The sequence below is a fragment of the Patiria miniata genome, unplaced genomic scaffold (assembly GCF_015706575.1).
Source record: "Patiria miniata isolate m_02_andy unplaced genomic scaffold, ASM1570657v1 HiC_scaffold_20, whole genome shotgun sequence".
NCBI classification, from domain to species: domain Eukaryota; kingdom Metazoa; phylum Echinodermata; class Asteroidea; order Valvatida; family Asterinidae; genus Patiria; species Patiria miniata.
Window position 1 is genome coordinate 29,317,139 of NW_024037059.1, and position 19,816 is coordinate 29,336,954.

A 19,816-nucleotide genomic window follows, 5' to 3' on the forward strand; every position below is an offset into this window, starting at 1 on the left:
ATGGATAAATAGCTCAAATTCCCCCAAACTATCAATGTGTATTCCAAGTAGGTCATGTTGCATTGCATTTCAATGAAGGATTTTAAAACAGTTGCCGAACTAAAGTTTTTCCATGCAGTACTCACTAGACGCCCCAGCATCGCAATCAATGTCAGACTTTCTATTTTCACTTTTCCATCCGTGGCGTTTTCTGAGCTGAATTTGCATCTATTTGGGAGGAATTATTACATTATAACGCTATCCGTGAATTGCCATTCGCATGCACCGGACCTGTCTTTTCCCATAAATAAAAGAGGAATTGGAGTCCGATACGAACATGAAAAAAAGGCTCCTCCATGCAGACATTTCTCGGCGGTGGTGCACTGTACCCCGACTCGTTTACGTGAAAAAACGATACGGGCCTTCGGGACGCCCGTCTGTTAAAACTGATAATGTAATAACCAACAGCCGATAATGTCACACGTTATACATGTATGTGTAGGAATTTTGTCACCAATAAAACCGAGGGTTTGTGCTAATGATTACAAAAAAGACACAGAAGGCCATAGACAGGAATCCAATTAGTTAATGATTGGTGGGATAATAAAGTAGCAATTATGAGCAAAGTATGCAATTACTCAAAGGTTTCACTCTTTGTCAAGTAATTTGGTACGTGCTCGGCGAGGCGTTTATCATTTATAATAAAATGGTGGCTAATTCCTTTCGATGGGAAACTGTTTAACCTTGCATTAGTGTAGACTTGATGACAAGTCGTTTGATAGTGGTATTTTGTCCGCGAACTTCAGTCGAACATAATCGGCCGCCGGTTGCGACAAATCTAACGACTTGACGATTACGTTCTCGCACTGTTGCGCAAGCAGCGTAATGCGTATGCAGTGCGCTTTTGCGGTGAGATCCAATCAGGCTGGCAGACGGCTTTAATTCCAAATTTTGTTTGTATTTTGTTCGACGGTTTCTCGTGAATATTTCAGTGTAAATGATGTGCTGGTGTTGCTAATCGGTATGCGCTGCCACTCAGTACGATGTTAAACAATAAAGACGTATTAAAGGGCCGCTAAGTCCTGAAATCCCCGACAATTTCTTGTTATGAATTGTTTACTTATCCTATTTCATTGCAAACATCTGGTTGAAAGGAAACCAACCTAAAATGTTCTATCCTGCAAAATGTATTATTGCATTCAGTCGTCGTTTGTATTTGGTGTGGCTATGGCAACGATGATTACTGTAGCCATGGTAACGCACTGAAACACTGTTGACGAGTGTGACACGTTGCTCATATTGCTGTTCCATAGCGCGGAGTTGTCATTTCGAGCCAGCCAGTGATTCTCGCCGTTTCACAGCCAAGTCCGGTCGCAGAAATATTGACACTTTGTAAACTTGAGTGACTGAAAAGCGAAGGTTTCGAATTGTTCGCTCATCATGGCGTTCATGTCCGAATTCTTTGCCATTGTGGTTGCCGTTTTATCGATGAGGGCCCTCTCTGAGTCAAATTTCTGCCCGTCTCGGTCCCCTGTCAAATCCTCTTGCCCGCCAGAGTGGCAACTGTGGGGGAGCGCGTGCTATCGCCTCACTTCCTCAACGTACAATTGGGATGACGCCAAGACAGCTTGTCAAGACGTGGGAGGCAAGATGGCCGCTCCTCGCTCGCTCGAGGAACTGAACTTCATGGCAGAACTGGCACGAAAGGTGGACAGTCAATACAGGGCCTGGATTGCTTGCAATGACAAAGAGGTTGAAGGAGCTTGGGAGTGTGACGGTCAGGAAGGAGGCGAGCCCTTCTTGGTATGGGCTGATGGGCAACCAAATAGTTGGGGCGGCAATCAAGATTGTGCTAAGTTAGCCGCACGTTTTAATGACACGATGGATGATGCACGATGTGAGAGTCCATGGAGGGCTTTTTGTGTTCGTCATGCAGCTTGCACTCATCTCCCAACCCAACCCCGTCGATACTGCCTCTCTACCGACACTCACGGCCGCATTCTCAACTCAACCTGCCTCCTCGACCACAACATCCGGGAGTTTATCACTGAGGGTTTGGTTGCCTGTGGCTCGGCCTGCGCCAATGAGTCAGGATGTCGCTCCTTCAACATCAAGAAAACAAAAGAAGGGAAGAAAGTATGCCAGCTGAACAACAGCACAAGCTCCGAAGTTAAGGACAAGTTTCAGAAGACCGATTACTTCTGTATGTACTCTGAGGTGTGCGTTGGTTAATCAGTGACTGGAACCGAAAAGATGCACTCTACAAACTTAAACTTGCAAACTGACTAAAAACAATTCGAATTTGGTTCTTGAAAACCGGATTACAAAATATTCGCAAGACATTTGTTCTTAATATTAAGATCACGTGGCATTTCTTTCTTTCTTTCCTTTTTTTGTTCTGAAGAGGAAAAAAAGCTTGGGATATACTTTGAGGTAAAGAAGATGAATATTTTGTTCTTTTTGCGAACACGACAAGGATTGGATTGAAAGCGTTTTGAACTGATGAAAATCGTTGGAAGGTTTTTCCCCCGCAAATTACATAACAACTTTGAAGCGTTAATGCATTGTACATTCGCAGGTAGTTCTAGTTTTTGCAATGTTTGCATTTTTTCAGCAACAAAAATATAAGATCGATTAGGCCAAAAAAAAAATAAGTCGGTCTCTGGTCAGCGCGCGCGTCGATTTTAATCATGCGCGTCGATCTTTTTTTCCCCCAAAATGTTCCGCGGTAGCTCCAACAGCGCCCTCTATTGCCGCACCTCCTCATTTTTTTTTTTACCAAAGAGCACCAAGGAATGGGAAATTGCACCAAGGCAAATGATCGAGAGCACCAAGGCAAATTATGGAGGAAACCAATGTACATGAGGACACCAAAAAAGCAAAAAAATACCCCACCTTGTCTGTTCAATCCAAGCTTGAAAAAAAAAAGCGGCGTCCCCGCGTCAATTCCGGAACTTTGGTCTGACTAGAGACCGAATGGCTTTTTTTTTGGCCTTATATCGGTGATTTAATATTTCTTAAATTATTACCATCGTCCTTTTCTTTATTTACACAAACTGAAGGAATTTTAAATCACTCACGTGTATCATTAACAGTCCTTTCAATTATGGCTGCCCCAATGGTTTTGAAAACTGAATTGTATCAGTTTGGAAGCGAATTAGAATTTCTCAAGTTGCCCAATGTGTTCAAATCACATTTATTTGAAAATTTCAAAACGATGGCATGAAAACATGTCTACAGTCCATTCATTTGAATTCACATTTGTTTGCGCAACGATGAATCTGTACCCTAGTTGCTTTGTAAAATTTCATTTTTCGAATAAATTAATTATTGGTGTTGTAGGTAAAGGAAAAATAACTCTCACAATATTTTTCTTTGTGATATATTGATTGGGATTTTATAACAACTTTAAGCAATCTAACTTCATAACAGGAACCGGGGAGGGGTGGGCATACACCTGTCACAATATGTGACAGTGGGGTACCCCCATGTCCGTATAATATACACACCCTAGACTATTGCTGTGACCCCCCCCCCCCGATATCTCCAAAGAATTCCTGAGATTCTGGTAACACAATGACCAACACAAAAGACGGGGGGAGGGGGTCCCTCTGTCACATATCTTGCTACATAATTGTGCGTGGTCAGGTGACCTGCACGTGACTGTGATGGAATGAACCGACATGCACCGACCTGAAACTAATGTTTCAACTTGGATAAGCGGGAATCATGGGTCGAGTGAGGGTTAAGGGTAGCATCGATTTAAAACAGGGGTCTTCACAACCTCGTCCCCAGGGTGTCGAACAGAACGCGCCCATCACTACCTGCTCTCTCACCCTGGTATTGGATCATTTGCATGTGCAAGATTTTTGAACACGTATGCAAATGAGGAACAGTCTGGTGCCTGGATATGCGTTACATAAGCACTCCTGTTTTGCCTCAGCCCATGGCAGTTTTCCGCTGAGTTTCTTGTAGCATTTGTCACCCCACTGGCTCCAAGCAGGAGGACACGCCCCTCTAATGGAGGCCCCACACCTCTCATTACCACCAGTGCATCTGATTATAAGACAAAGGCTTATCAAGCCAACGATGAGACGTTTAGGCAACATCATTTAAACAGTTACCAGACTGGTTCCGAGTGTAGACCCATCCTCCCACTCCCTCAATTGCCCCTAAGATGCCAATATCCCAATTGTCTTCACCGCTATGGTCATGGCCTCGTGGTACTTATTAAACGTTGCATCACACAAAAGAATTTCGTACTCAGCGAGTATAATGTAGCTCATTTCTTAATAGCTTTTCCTGAGTTGCCTATTATTTCTGGCCTTCACAAGCGCCATCCATCCGAAGCTTTACATTTTCATCAAATTTGTATTTACCGTAGTTACCATGACAACGATCTGTGTACAGTTGCCAAAAAAAAACATTTTAAACCAGGAGGTAGATGATTTATTGGCAAATTCTGTAATTGACTGCAGTCCTGTGGCTTCTATGAATAGAGTACGCAGCTTCACAAAACAGATTCTGTTTATCGTGTGTGTTTTTTTTTTTTTTTTTTTTTTTTTTTTTTTAGGGCAGTGAGCATGTTTTCCGGAACGAAGTCGGTTGTTTCTCTATGTGTTATTTTGTGAATTTTGTTGAACATGAATTTAAGAATTTTGTCTGCGATTTGGTGGGCAAATTGGCACTAGCTGGCGGAGTTGTGAGTTGGAGCATGTGGACTTATTGATTTGCCCGCGATTTGGGGTTCAAATTGGCTGTAGCTGGCGGAGTTTTGAATTAGTTCAAAAATGAGTTTTTATAATTTTGTCCGCGATTTTGGGGCACAAATTGGCACTAGCTGGCCGAGTTATGATTCGAAAAACGGGTGGATTTCTAGATTTCTAGTTGGCAAAAGTGTGCGGGTAAGATGCCCAAACAAAAAGTAAAACAGACGAGCTTCAAATTCATTAAAACGGGTATTTCTTTCTATGCAAAAGGAATGTGTTGCTTTTATTCCAGGAACATTGACTTTCATTCGGATTGTATTTATCGCGTGTAAAAGACTTTATTGTTTCGGTCAATTTTTTTTATATTAGTTGATTCCCAAGTGTTTTAATGCCCGAGTGTTTTATTTTTCAATGAACGTTGACTTTCATTCGGATTGTATTTTTCGGCGTAACTTCGTATCTCCCAAAGTTACAGCAGATTGACAATCTATAAATGGATAAATAGCTCAAATTCCCCCAAACTATCAATGTGTATTCCAAGTAGGTCATGTTGCATTGCATTTCAATGAAGGATTTTAAAACAGTTGCCGAACTAAAGTTTTTCCATGCAGTACTCACTAGACGCCCCAGCATCGCAATCAATGTCAGACTTTCTATTTTCACTTTTCCATCCGTGGCGTTTTCTGAGCTGAATTTGCATCTATTTGGGAGGAATTATTACATTATAACGCTATCCGTGAATTGCCATTCGCATGCACCGGACCTGTCTTTTCCCATAAATAAAAGAGGAATTGGAGCCCGATACGAACATGAAAAAAGGCTCCTCCATGCAGACATTTCTCGGCGGTGGTGCACTGTACCCCGACTCGTTTACGTGAAAAAACGATACGGGCCTTCGGGACGCCCGTCTGTTAAAACTGATAATGTAATAACCAACGGATAACGTATCAACAGCCGATAATGTCACACGTTATACATGTATGTGTAGGAATTTTGTCACCAATAAAACCGAGGGTTTGTGCTAATGATTACCAAAAAGACACAGAAGGCCATAGACAGGAATCCAATTAGTTAATGATTGGTGGGATAATAAAGTAGCAATTATGAGCAAAGTATGCAATTACTCAAAGGTTTCACTCTTTGTCAAGTAATTTGGTACGTGCTCGGCGAGGCGTTTATCATTTATAATAAAATGGTGGCTAATTCCTTTCGATGGGAAACTGTTTAACCTTGCATTAGTGTAGACTTGATGACAAGTCGTTTGATAGTGGTATTTTGTCCGCGAACTTCAGTCGAACATAATCGGCCGCCGGTTGCGACAAATCTAACGACTTGACGATTGCGTTCTCGCACTGTTGCGCAAGCAGCGTAATGTGTATGCAGTGCGCTTTTGCGGTGAGATCCAATCAGGCTGGCAGACGGCTTTAATTCCAAATTTTGTTTGTATTTTGTTCGACGGTTTCTCGTGAATATTTCAGTGTAAATGATGTGCTGGTGTTGCTAATCGGTATGCGCTGCCACTCAGTACGATGTTAAACAATAAAGACGTATTAAAGGGCCGCTAAGTCCTGAAATCCCCGACAATTTCTTGTTATGAATTGTTTACTTATCCTATTTCATTGCAAACATCTGGTTGAAAGGAAACCAACCTAAAATGTTCTATCCTGCAAAATGTATTATTGCATTCAGTCGTCGTTTGTATTTGGTGTGGCTATGGCAACGATGATTACTGTAGCCATGGTAACGCACTGAAACACTGTTGACGAGTGCGACACGTTGCTCATATTGCTGTTCCATAGCGCGGAGTTGTCATTTCGAGCCAGCCAGTGATTCTCGCCGTTTCACAGCCAAGTCCGGTCGCAGAAATATTGACACTTTGTAAACTTGAGTGACTGAAAAGCGAAGGTTTCGAATTGTTCGCTCATCATGGCGTTCATGTCCGAATTCTTTGCCATTGTGGTTGCCGTTTTATCGATGAGGGCCCTCTCTGAGTCAAATTTCTGCCCCTCTCGGTCCCCTGTCAAATGCTCTTGCCCGCCAGAGTGGCAACTGTGGGGGAGCGCGTGCTATCGCCTCACTTCCTCAACGTACAATTGGGATGACGCCAAGACAGCTTGTCAAGACGTGGGAGGCAAGATGGCCGCTCCTCGCTCGCTCGAGGAACTGAACTTCATGGCAGAACTGGCACGAAAGGTGGACAGTCAATACAGGGCCTGGATTGCTTGCAATGACAAAGAGGTTGAAGGAGCTTGGGAGTGTGACGGTCAGGAAGGAGGCGAGCCCTTCTTGGTATGGGCTGATGGGCAACCAAATAGTTGGGGCGGCAATCAAGATTGTGCTAAGTTAGCCGCACGTTTTAATGACACGATGGATGATGCACGATGTGAGAGTCCATGGAGGGCTTTTTGTGTTCGTCATGCAGCTTGCACTCATCTCCCAACCCAACCCCGTCGATACTGCCTCTCTACCGACACTCACGGCCGCATTCTCAACTCAACCTGCCTCCTCGACCACAACATCCGGGAGTTTATCACTGAGGGTTTGGTTGCCTGTGGCTCGGCCTGCGCCAATGAGTCAGGATGTCGCTCCTTCAACATCAAGAAAACAAAAGAAGGGAAGAAAGTATGCCAGCTGAACAACAGCACAAGCTCCGAAGTTAAGGACAAGTTTCAGAAGACCGATTACTTCTGTATGTACTCTGAGGTGTGCGTTGGTTAATCAGTGACTGGAACCGAAAAGATGCACTCTACAAACTTAAACTTGCAAACTGACTAAAAACAATTCGAATTTGGTTCTTGAAAACCGGATTACAAAATATTCGCAAGACATTTGTTCTTAATATTAAGATCACGTGGCATTTCTTTCTTTCTTTCCTTTTTTTGTTCTGAAGAGGAAAAAAAGCTTGGGATATACTTTGAGGTAAAGAAGATGAATATTTTGTTCTTTTTGCGAACACGACAAGGATTGGATTGAAAGCGTTTTGAACTGATGAAAATCGTTGGAAGGTTTTTCCCCCGCAAATTACATAACAACTTTGAAGCGTTAATGCATTGTACATTCGCAGGTAGTTCTAGTTTTTGCAATGTTTGCATTTTTTCAGCAACAAAAATATAAGATCGATTAGGCAAAAAAAAAATAAGTCGGTCTCTGGTCAGCGCGCGCGTCGATTTTAATCATGTGCGTCGATCTTTTTTTCCCCCAAAATGTTCCGCGGTAGCTCCAACAGCGCCCTCTATTGCCGCACCTCCTCATTTTTTTTTTTTACCAAAGAGCACCAAGGAATGGGAAATTGCACCAAGGCAAATGATCGAGAGCACCAAGGCAAATTATGGAGGAAACCAATGTACATGAGGACACCAACAAAGCAAAAAAATACCCCACCTTGTCTGTTCAATCCAAGCTTGAAAAAAAAAAGCGGCGTCCCCGCGTCAATTCCGGAACTTTGGTCTGACTAGAGACCGAATGGCTTTTTTTTGGCCTTATATCGGTGATTTAATATTTCTTAAATTATTACCATCGTCCTTTTCTTTATTTACACAAACTGAAGGAATTTTAAATCACTCACGTGTATCATTAACAGTCCTTTCAATTATGGCTGCCCCAATGGTTTTGAAAACTGAATTGTATCAGTTTGGAAGCGAATTAGAATTTCTCAAGTTGCCAAATGTGTTCAAATCACATTTATTTGAAAATTTCAAAACGATGGCATGAAAACATGTCTACAGTCCATTCATTTGAATTCACATTTGTTTGCGCAACGATGAATCTGTACCCTAGTTGCTTTGTAAAATTTCATTTTTCGAATAAATTAATTATTGGTGTTGTAGGTAAAGGAAAAATAACTCTCACAATATTTTTCTTTGTGATATATTGATTGGAATTTTATAACAACTTTAAGCAATCTAACTTCATAACAGGAACCGGGGAGGGGTGGGCATACACCTGTCACAATATGTGACAGTGGGGTACCCCCATGTCCGTATAATATACACACCCTAGACTATTGCTGTGACCCCCCCCCCGATATCTCCAAAGAATTCCTGAGATTCTGGTAACACAATGACCAACACAAAAGACGGGGGGAGGGGGTCCCTCTGTCACATATCTTGCTACATAATTGTGCGTGGTCAGGTGACCTGCACGTGACTGTGATGGAATGAACCGACATGCACCGACCTGAAACTAATGTTTCAACTTGGATAAGCGGGAATCATGGGTCGAGTGAGGGTTAAGGGTAGCATCGATTTAAAACAGGGGTCTTCACAACCTCGTCCCCAGGGTGTCGAACAGTACGCGCCCATCACTACCTGCTCTCTCACCCTGGTATTGGATCATTTGCATGTGCAAGATTTTTGAACACGTATGCAAATGAGGAACAGTCTGGTGCCTGGATATGCGTTACATTAGCACTTCTGTTTTGCCTCAGCCCATGGTAGATTCTCGCTGAGTTGCTTGTAGCATTTGTCACCCCACTGGCTCCAAGCAGAAGGACACGCCCCTCTAATGGAGGCCCCACACCTCTCAATACCATCAGTGCATCTGATCATAAGACAAAGGCTTATCAAGCCACAGGTGTCACGTTTAGGCAACATCATTTAAACTGTTACCAGACTGGTTCCGAGTGTAGACCCATCCTCCCACACCCTCAATTGCCCCTAAGATGCCAATATCTCAATTGTCTTCACCGCTATGGTCATGGCCTCGTGGTATTTATTAAACGCTGCATCACACAAAAGAATTTCGTACTCGGCGAGTATAATGTAGCTCATTTCTTAATAGCTTTTTCCGAGTTGCCTATTATTTCTGGCATTCAAAAGCGCCATCCATATGCGTAGCTTTACATTTTTTTTAATCAAATTTGTATTTACCGTAGTTACCATGACAACGATCTGTGTACAGTTGCCAAAAAAACATTTTAAACCAGGAGGTAGATGATTTATTGGCAAATTCTGTAATTGACTGCAGTCCTGTGGCTTCTATGAATAGAGTATGCAGCTTCACAAAACAGATTCTATTTATCGTGTTTTTTTTTTTTTTTTTTTTTTTTTTTTTTTTTTAGGGCAGTGAGCATGTTTTCCGGAACGAAGTCGGTTGTTTCTCTATGTGTTATTTTGTGAATTTTTTTGAACATGAATTTTTAGAATTGTGTCCGAGATTTGGTGGGCAAATTGGCACTAGGTGGCGGAGTTTTGAGTTGGAGCATGTGGACTTATTGATTTGCCCGCGATTTGGGGTTCAAATTAGCAATAGCTGGCGGAGTTTTGAATTAGTTCAAAAATGAGTTTTTATAATTTTGCCCGCGATTTTGGGGACAAATTGGCACTAGCTTGCGGAATTATGATTCGAAAAACGGGTGGATTTCTAGATTTCTAGTTGGCAAAAGTGTGCGGGTAAGATGCCCAAACAAAATAGTAAAACAGACGAACTTTAAATTCATTAAAACGGGTTTTTTTTTTCCTATGCAAAAGGAATGTGTTGCTTTTATTCCAGGAACACTTATTCCGACTTTTATTCGGGTTGTATTTGTCGTGTGTGAAAGACTTGATTGTTTCGGTCATTTTTTTATATTAGTTGATGATAATATAAAATATCATGAGAAATCACTTGGTTTTTCTCGGGTTATTGCAAGAGAATTTTTTTTCCCAAGTGTTTTAATGCCCGAGTGTTTTATTTTTCAATGAACGTTGACTTTCATTCGGTACCATATTTCAATAGGGGGCGCTGTTCAAATTCGACGATTATTTACACTAGATTACAGAATGGTGTACCGTATTTTGAACAGGCGGACGTTATACCAGTATATTTTTGGGGGGGGGGGGGTATCGGGGGGAGGGTGTTTCGACTTATTTTTTTGGAATGTGTATAATAAAAAAAAATTTGACAGAGCTGGGGGGCTTGTTTACTTATCCTATTTCATTACAAACATCTGGTTGAAAGGAAACCAACCTTAAATGTTCTATCCAGCAAAATGTATTATTGAATTCAGTCGTCGTTTGTATTTGGTGTGACTATGGCAACGGTGATTACTGTAGCCATGGTAACGGACTGAAACACTGTTGACGAGTGCAACACGTTGCTCATATTGCTGTTCCACAGCGCGGAGTTGTCATTTCGAGCCAGCCAGTGATTCTCGCCGTTTCACAGCCAAGTCCGGTCGCAGAAATATTGACACTTTGTAAACTTGAGTGACTGAAAAGCGAACGTTTCGAATTGTCCGCTCATCATGGCGTTTATGTCCGAGTTCTTTGCCATTGTGGTTGCCGTTTTATCGATGAGGGCTCTCTCTGAGTCAGATTTCTGCCCCTCTCGGTCCCCTGTCAAATCCTCGTGCCCGCCAGAGTGGCAATTGTGGGGGAGCGCGTGCTATCGCCTCACTTCCTCAAAGTATAATTGGGAAGACGCCAAGACAGCTTGCCAAGGCATGGGAGGCAAGATGGCCGCTCCTCGTTCGCTCGAGGAACTGAACTTCATGGCAGAACTGGCACGAAAGGTGGACAGTCAATACAGGGCCTGGATTGCTTGCAATGACAGAGATGTTGAAGGAACTTGGGAGTGTGACGGTCAGGAAGGAGGTGAGCCCTTCTTGGTATGGGATGATTGGCAACCAGATAATGTCGGAGGCGATCAAGATTGTGCTCAAATATCCGCATATAATAATGACAGGATGGATGATGCACACTGTTGGGAGCTGTTAAGGGTTGTTTGTGTTCGTCATGCAGCTTGTGCTCATCTCTCAACCCAGCCCCATCGATACTGCGTCTCTACCGACACTCACGGCCGCATTCTCAACTCAACCTGCCTCCTCGATCACAGCATCCGTGAGTTTATCACCAAGGGCGTGGTCGCCTGTGGCTCAGCCTGCGCCCAGGAACCCGGATGCCGCTCTTTCAACATCAAGAAAACCGAAGACGGGAAGAAAATATGCCAGCTGAACAACAGCACAAGCTCCGAAGATAAGGACAAGTTTCAGAAGACTGATTATTTCTGTACTATGTACGGAGAAGAAATGTGCTCTGACTAGTCATTACAATAATAAACAATTTCAGAGATGCACTCTACGAACCTGTGAATTCGGATTTGGTCTTAGATGATGAAACATTCGCGAGACACTTGTCCTTAATATTTAGATCACGTGGCAACTATTTCATTTTCTTTCGTTCTGAAGAGAAACAAAAGCTTTGGATGCACTTTGGAATAAAGAAGATTAATATTTTGCTCTTTTGTGAACAAGAAAAGGATTAGATTGAAAGCGTTTTGAACAGATGAAAATCGTTAAAAACATTTTCACAGATTACGTAACAATTTTGAATCGCTAATGCATTGTACATTCGCAAGTAGTTCTTGTTTTTGCAATGTTTGTATTTGTCAAAACCGACAACAAATATTGTAGATCAATTTTATCGTTTATTTCATATTTCTTTAATTATTACCATCGCCATTTTCTTTATTTACACTAAAAAAAGGAATTTTTAAATTACTCATGCACGTGTATCATCCGAGAGTTTATCACCGAGGGCGTGGTCGCCTGTGGCTCAGCCTGCGCCAAGGAGTCCGGATGTCGATCCTTCAACATCAAGAAAACCGAAGGAGGGAAGAAAGTATGCCAGCTGAACATCAGCACAAGCTCCGAAGATAAGGACAAGTTTCAGGAGACCGATTACTTCTGTATGTACTCTGAGGTGTGCGTTGGTTAATCAGTGACTGGAACCGAGAAGATGCACTCTACAAACTTAAACTTGTAAACTGACTAAAAACAAGTCGAATTTGGTTCTTGAAAACCGGATGACAAAATATTCGCAAGACACTTGTTCTTAATATTAAGATCAAGTGGCATTTCTTTCTTTCTTTCTTTTTTTGTTCCGAAGAGGAAAAAAAGCTTGGGATATACTTTGAAGTAAAGAAGATGAATATTTTGTTCTTTTTGCGAACACGACAAGGATTGGATTGAAAGCGTTTTGAACTGATGAAAATCGTTGGAAGTTTCCCCCCCCGCAAATTACATAACAACTTTGAAGCGTTAACGCATTGTACATTCGCAGGTAGTTCTAGTTTTTGCAATGTTTGCATTTTTTCAGCAACAAAAATATAAGATCGATTAGGCCAAAAAAAAAATAAGTCGGTCTCTGGTCAGCGCGCGCGTCGATTTTAATCATGCGCGTCGATCTTTTTTTTTCCCAAAATGTTCCGCGGTAGCTCCAACAGCGCCCTCTATTGCCGCACCTCCTCATTTTTTTTTATACCAAAGAGCACCAAGGAATGGGAAATTGCACCAAGGCAAATGATCGAGAGCACCAAGGCAAATTATGGAGGACACCAATGTACATGAGGACACCAAAAAAGCAAAAAAATACCCCACCTTGTCTGTTCAATCCAAGCTTGAAGAAGAAAAAAAAAAAGCCGCGTCCCCGCGTCAATTCCGGAACTTTGGTCTGACCAGAGACCGAATATTTTTTTGTTTGGCCTTATATCGGTGATTTAATATTTCTTAAATTATTACCATCGTCCTTTTCTTTATTTACACAAACTGAAGGAATTTTAAATCACTCACGTGTATCATTAACAGTCCTTTCAATTATGGCTGCCCCAATGGTTTTGAAAACTGAATTGTATCAGTTTGGAAGCGAATTAGAATTTCTCAAGTTGCCCAATGTGTTCAAATCACATTTTTTTGAAAATTTCAAATCGTTGGCATGAAAACATGACTACAGTCCATTCATTTGAATTCACATTTGTTTGCGCAACGATGAATCTGTACCCTAGTTGCTCTGTAAAATTTCATTTTTCGAATAAATTAATTATTGGTGGTGTAGGTAAAGGAAAAATAACTCTCACGATATTGTTCTTTGTGATATATTGATTGGGATTTTATAACAACTTTAAGCAATCTAACTTCATAACAGGAACCGGGGAGGGGTGGGCATACACCTGTCACAATATGTGACAGTGGGGTACCCCCATGTCCGTATAATATACACACCCTAGACTATTGCTGTGACCCCCCCCCCCCCCAATAACACAATAACCAACACAAAAGAGGGGGGGATCCCTCTGTCACATATCTTGCTACATAATTATGCGTGGTCAGGTGACCTGCACATGACTGTGATGGAATGAACCGACATGCACCGACATGAAACTGATGTTTCAACTTAGATAAGCGGGAATCATGGGTTGAGTGTGGGTGGGGTGGGGTGGGGTGGGCAGGGGTTCGGGTGTGGCTTGACCACCTTTGACCTCTTCTTTTACTCATATTTCAAAAATCTGTAAAAAGGGCAGCATCGATTTGAAACAGGGGTCTTCACTCCTTTTCTGGTTTAATTACTAAATAGAAATGGGCACTTTCTTGGAGGGTGCATGGCCCCAGTTGTCCCCCATCCCCACCCCCCCCCCCCCCACCCCCACATCCCCACCCCTCGCCGGATCCAACTTAGGTTGTTGAAAGATTTATCAGAACATCCGTGTCTTTGTCTTGGGCTTATGATGCTATATATCATAGCTATTCATATTAAACTATAAATATGTTTTGAATTTTTCATACCCTCACCCCGCAGGTAAGCCATTATCTGGCTCAGTCGATTATCATAAATCAAACTGCCGGTCACACTCTTTGATCGCGAGCTTGCATTTGTAAGGTTTTCTCCAATACAAAAGATGACATTTATATATAATTAACGTCTGATGAGCATATGCCGCTTGACAAAGACGCCATCGGTGGTAAAAATGAATTGAAAGTGAATTGAGGATGAATGGTGTTTGAAGATGAGGAAGATTTTGGAGAATTGAGGATGAATGCATTTGGAGGCAGGATTGTCTGATGATTACGAAGGATTGAGGCGTTGGTTATCCTTCATTTGAACATGAGTGCAAAATTTTGGGATGAGGAGGATTTTGGAGGAATGACGACGAATGCATTTTGAGTCAGGACTGTCTGACGATTTTGAAGGATTTAGGCTTTGTTGCACAATTTTGGAGGATTGAGCATGGCTCTTATCAAAAAGGGCCTAGGGGTTTTAGGGTCAACAGCCCTAGTTATGTTCTTATAAATTAGCTAGATTTCTTATGAGACAAACCTTCCTCGTTAACTTTTTATTGACAAGAATTTGATTATAAAATTTAAAAAGGCATTCGGTGGTAGAATTCTCGCTTGCCACGCAGGGAGGCCCGGTTCGATTCCCGGCCGATGCAAACAGTGAATTCTGTTTTATTGTTTTTGCTACTAGTGTGTTGTTGCTCTATTTCCTTTGCAATTACATTGTGAATACAATTGATAACATCGTGCATCATTACGGAATGAGTAGCAGAAAAAAGGTAGACAATCAAACGCAACATATCCTTTTCCACGTATTCGTTATTTGTTATTGCACTTCCATTGTTTTTGGCGAAATGATACAAGCTTTGTGAATAGGTGTGCACACTATTGTGTATCTTAGGGCATTTCAATGCGGTCGAACGCTAGAAACAAACTTGTGCAAATTCGAATTTTCTGTGTAGTTATTGTTGCCTTATTTTGTGAGCATTTTAACGAATGAAATATATTTACACGTATTCAATGTTTCGTTTTAATTCACGTTCACCCTATAGGCCGTTATCAGAGACACACAACCGCTGGTCTCGCTTGATAGCTGGCTTTCGTTATTTCTCTCATTATTATACACAAATATATTATTTATTTGAAATGAGCATCTGCCGCTTGAAAAGAAGCTAAAATTAATTTGAAAAAGGCATCAACTTTTTATAATGGCAATTATATCGCTTTGCCTGTGGAAACCGTTAAAGGCAATATACAATATTTGCAAACATAAGAAAACAAAATTTGAAAATAATAACGAAATATCCTACTTGACTGCAATTGAATAATAGTCTCAAGCATCCAGAGACATTGAGCCACATCAAATTTTGTGTATCAATAAGCTTCTGTACTAATGACGTCACACTTGATTAGATTTGAGACTATTCATAAGATGGGATTTTCGCGTCGGGGTGGTGTATATCAAATTTAGGTTTTGCCCTTTACCGACGTATAAACAATGTATACTCAGTGTGTTACCTCCCGCGTGAAAGTTGGAGAGAAATTTGTTTGAGACGTCACACTTTGTTTACATGTGCACTTTCCTATGGAGCCAGTGGGGCCTACGGTCCACTGAGCACCACAGGAAAGCACACACGTAAACGGAGTGTTACGTCATTATGACGGAGGCTTATTTCCAACGATGGTCAGAGAAGCGCACCGCACGGACACGCCTGAGTGGTTCATTGCGCAACTCACTATAATATGCAATTAATTGGTTGCTTTGGTAATAATTTACAAGACATGAAGCATCGGTGGTTCAGTGGTAGAATTCTCGCCTGCCACGCGGGAGACCGGGGTTCGATTCCCCGTCGATGCAATTTTTTTTTATTTTTATGAAAGCTATTTCATTGCAACGTCTTCTCGATATTTTACGACATTAATTTTAGTGACAAGAACATCAGTGTCTTTGTCTTGGGGTTATGATGCTATATATCATAGCCATTCATAACTATACATTTTTTGAATTTGTCATACCCTCGCCCAGCAGGTAAGCCTTTATCTGGCTCAGTCGATTATCATCAATCAAACTGCCGGTCACACTCTTTGATCGCGAGCTTGAATTTGTAAGGTTTTCTCCAATACAAAAGATGACATTTATAATTAATTAACGTCTGATGAGCATATGCCGCTTGACAAAGACGCCATTGGTGGTTACAATGAATTGAAAAAGACTTGAGGATGAATGGTGTTTGAAGATGAGGATGATTTTGGAGAATTGAGGATGAATGCATTTTGAGGCAGGACTGTCTGATGATTTCGAAGGATTGAGGCGTTGGTTATCCTTCATTTGAACATGAGTGCAAAATTTTGGGATGTGGAGGATTTTGGAGGAATGACGATGAATGCATTTTGAGGCAGGACTGTCTGACAATTTTGGAAGAATTTAGGCTTTGTTGCAAAATTTTGGAGGATTGAGCATGGCTCTTAGCAAAAAGGGCCTAGGGGTTTAGGGTCAACAGCCCTAGTTATGTTCTTATTATAAATTAGCCAGATTTCTTGTGAGACAAGTCTTCCTCGTTAACTTTTTAGTGACAAGAATTTGATTAAAAAATTTAAAAACGCATTCGGTGGTAGAATTCTCGCTTGCCACGCAGGGAGGCCCGGTTCGATTCCCGGCCGATGCAAAGTGCAAACAGTGAATTCTGTTTTATTGTTATTGCCACTAGTGTGTTGTTGCTCTATTTCCTTTGTAATTACATTGTGAATAAAATTGATAACATCGTGCATCATTACGGAATGAGTAGCAGAAAAAAGGTAGACAATCAAACGCAACATATCCTTTTCCACTTATTCGTTATTTGTTATTGCACTTCCATTGTTTTTGGCGAAATGATACAAGCTTTGTGAATAGGTGTGCACACTATTGTGTATCTTAGGGCATTTCAATGCGGTCGAACGCTAGAAACAAACTTGTGCAAATTCGAATTTTCTGTGTAGTTATTGTTGCCTTATTTTGTGAGCATTTTAACGAATGAAATATATATATACACGTATTCAATGTTTCGTTTTAATTCACGTTCACCCTATAGGCCGTTATCAGAAACACACAACCGCTGGTCTCGCTTGACAGCTGGCTTTCGTTATTTCTCTCATTATTATACACAAATATATTATTTATTTGAAATGAGCGTCTGCCGCTTGAAAAGAAGCTAAAATAATTGTACAAAGGCATCAACTATTTATAATGGCAATTATATCGCTTTGCCTGTGGAAACCGTTAAAGGCAATATACAATTTTTGCAAACATAAGGAAACAAAATTTAAAAATAATAACGAAATATCCTACTTGACTGCAATTGAATAATGGTCCCAAGCATCCTGAGAATTCGAGGCACATCAAATTGTGTGTATCAATAAGCCTCTGTACTAATGACGTCACACTTGATTAGATTTGAGACTATTCATAAGATGGGATTTTTGCGTCGGGGTGATGTATATTAAATTTAGGTTTTGCTCTTCACCGACGTATAAACACTGTATACTCAGTGTGTTACCTCCCGAGTGAAAGTTGGAGAGAAAAAAATTTGAGACGTCACACTTTGTTTACATGTGCACATTCCTATGGAGCCAGTGGGGCCTACGGTCCACTGAGCACCATAGGAAAGCACACACGTAAACGGAGTGTTACGTCATTATGACTGAGGCTTATTTCCAACGATGGTCAGAGAACCGCACCGCACGGATACGCCTGAGTGGCTCATTGCGCAACTCACTATAATATGCAATTAATAGGTTACTTTGGTAATAATTTACAAGACATGAAGCATCGGTGGTTCAGTGGTAGAATTCTCGCCTGCCACGCGGGAGACCGGGGTTCGATTCCCCGTCGATGCAATTTTTTTTTATTTTTATGAAAGCTATTTCATTGCAACGTCTTCTCGATATTTTACGACATTAATGTTAGTGACAAGAACATCAGTGTCTTTGTCTTGGGGTTATGATGCTATATATCATAGCCATTCATAACTATAAATGTTTTGAATTTGTCATACCCTCGCCCAGCAGGTAAGCCTTTATCTGGCTCAGTCGATTATCATCAATCAAACTGCTGGTCACACTCTTTGATCGCGAGCTTGAATTTGTAAGATTTTCTCCAATACAAAAGATGACATTTATAATTAATTAACGTCTGATGAGCATATGCCGCTTGACAAAGACGCCATCGGTGGTAAAAATGAATTGAAAAAGACTTGAGGATGAATGGTGTTTGAAGATGAGGATGATTTTGGAGAATTGAGGATGAATGCATTTGGAGGCAGGACTGTCTGATGATTACGAAGGATTGAGGCGTTGGTTATCCTTCATTTGAACATGAGTGAAAAATTTTGGGATGAGGAGGATTTTGGAGGAATGACGACGAATGCATTTTGAGGCAGGACTGTCTGACGATTTTGAAGGATTTAGGCTTTGTTGCACAATTTTGGAGGATTGAGCATGGCTCTTAGCAAAAAGGGCCTAGGGGTTTAGGGTCAACAGCCCTAGTTATGTTCTTATAAATTAGCTAGATTTCTTATGAGACAAACCTTCCTCGTTAACTTTTTATTGACAAGAATTTGATTATAAAATTTAAAAACGCATTCGGTGGTAGAATTCTCGCTTGCCACGCAGGGAGGCCCGGTTCGATTCCCGGCCGATGCAAACAGTGAATTCTGTTTTATTGTTATTGCCACTAGTGTGTTGTTGCTCTATTTCCTTTGTAATTACATTGTGAATAAAATTGATAACATCGTGCATCATTACGGAATGAGTAGCAGAAAAAAGGTAGTCAATCAAACACAACATATCCTTTTCCACTTATTCGTTATTTGTTATTGCACTTCCATTGTTTTTGACTAATGACGTCACACTTGATTAGATTTGAGACTATTCATAAGATGGGATTTTTGCGTCGGGGTGGTGTATATCAAATTTAGGTTTTGCCCTTTACCGACGTATAAACACTGTATACTCAGTGTGTTACCTCCCGAGTAAAAGTTGGAGAGAAAACATTTTGAGACGTCACACTTTGTTTACATGTGCACTTTCCTATGGAGCCAGTGGGGCCTACGGTCCACTGAGCACCGCACGGACACGCCTGAGTGTCCGCACCGCACGGACACGCCTGAGTGGTTCATTGCGCAACTCACTATGCCTTAATATGTTGCCTTGGTAATAATTTACAAGACATGAAGCATCGGTGGTTCAGTGGTAGAATTCTCGCCTGCCACGCGGGAGACCGGGGTTCGATTCCCCGTCGATGCATTTTTTAAAATAATTTTTATGAAAGCTATTTTATTTCAACGTCTTCTCGGTATTTTACGTTTGCAACATCCAACATGCAATCTCCTATTAGAACAGTTCTTTTTACAATAGGTAGGCCTACTTTTGTAATATGTTTTGTAATGAATTTTGTAATAATTCAGTATTTCTTGAGGTATTGCCAGAGCCATGAGTGTTATTGTGATGTACATGTACGATGACATTCATTCGGAATGTATTTGTCAGGTTGAATGTACATTCAGTTGAGTTGCTCGCGTTATTTGTACTGTTTTGTAAATTCTTATCATATTAAATTTCT

At 41.2% G+C, this 19,816-nt stretch overlaps 3 protein-coding genes and 3 non-coding genes across 6 annotated transcripts; all 6 read left to right on the top strand.

Annotated features, from left to right (window-relative positions):
- The first annotated feature begins 1,278 nt into the window (after positions 1 to 1,278).
- Positions 1,279 to 2,613, top strand: LOC119727099 (C-type lectin mannose-binding isoform-like). Its single transcript, XM_038198965.1, has one exon. It carries the CDS (start codon positions 1,420 to 1,422, stop codon positions 2,209 to 2,211), a length of 792 nt encoding a protein of 263 aa, XP_038054893.1. The 5' UTR covers positions 1,279 to 1,419; the 3' UTR covers positions 2,212 to 2,613.
- A 3,857-nt stretch (positions 2,614 to 6,470) lies between these two features.
- Positions 6,471 to 7,805, top strand: LOC119729141 (C-type lectin mannose-binding isoform-like). Its single transcript, XM_038201665.1, has one exon. It carries the CDS (start codon positions 6,615 to 6,617, stop codon positions 7,404 to 7,406), a length of 792 nt encoding a protein of 263 aa, XP_038057593.1. The 5' UTR covers positions 6,471 to 6,614; the 3' UTR covers positions 7,407 to 7,805.
- Positions 7,806 to 10,699: 2,894 nt separating this feature from the next.
- LOC119728813 (lectin-like) lies at positions 10,700 to 12,650 on the top strand. The gene is made up of 2 exons (XM_038201212.1): positions 10,700 to 11,580; positions 12,260 to 12,650. The coding sequence occupies exons 1-2, from the start codon at positions 10,912 to 10,914 to the stop codon at positions 12,380 to 12,382; spliced, it is 792 nt and encodes a 263-aa protein (XP_038057140.1). The 5' UTR covers positions 10,700 to 10,911; the 3' UTR covers positions 12,383 to 12,650.
- Positions 12,651 to 16,004: 3,354 nt separating this feature from the next.
- Positions 16,005 to 16,075, top strand: Trnag-gcc. The gene has a single exon. It is a non-coding gene; the product is annotated as a tRNA-Gly (tRNA).
- A 1,947-nt stretch (positions 16,076 to 18,022) lies between these two features.
- On the top strand, positions 18,023 to 18,093 carry Trnag-gcc. Its single transcript has one exon. It is a non-coding gene; the product is annotated as a tRNA-Gly (tRNA).
- A 1,336-nt stretch (positions 18,094 to 19,429) lies between these two features.
- Positions 19,430 to 19,500, top strand: Trnag-gcc. The gene has a single exon. It is a non-coding gene; the product is annotated as a tRNA-Gly (tRNA).
- Positions 19,501 to 19,816: the final 316 nt, after the last annotated feature.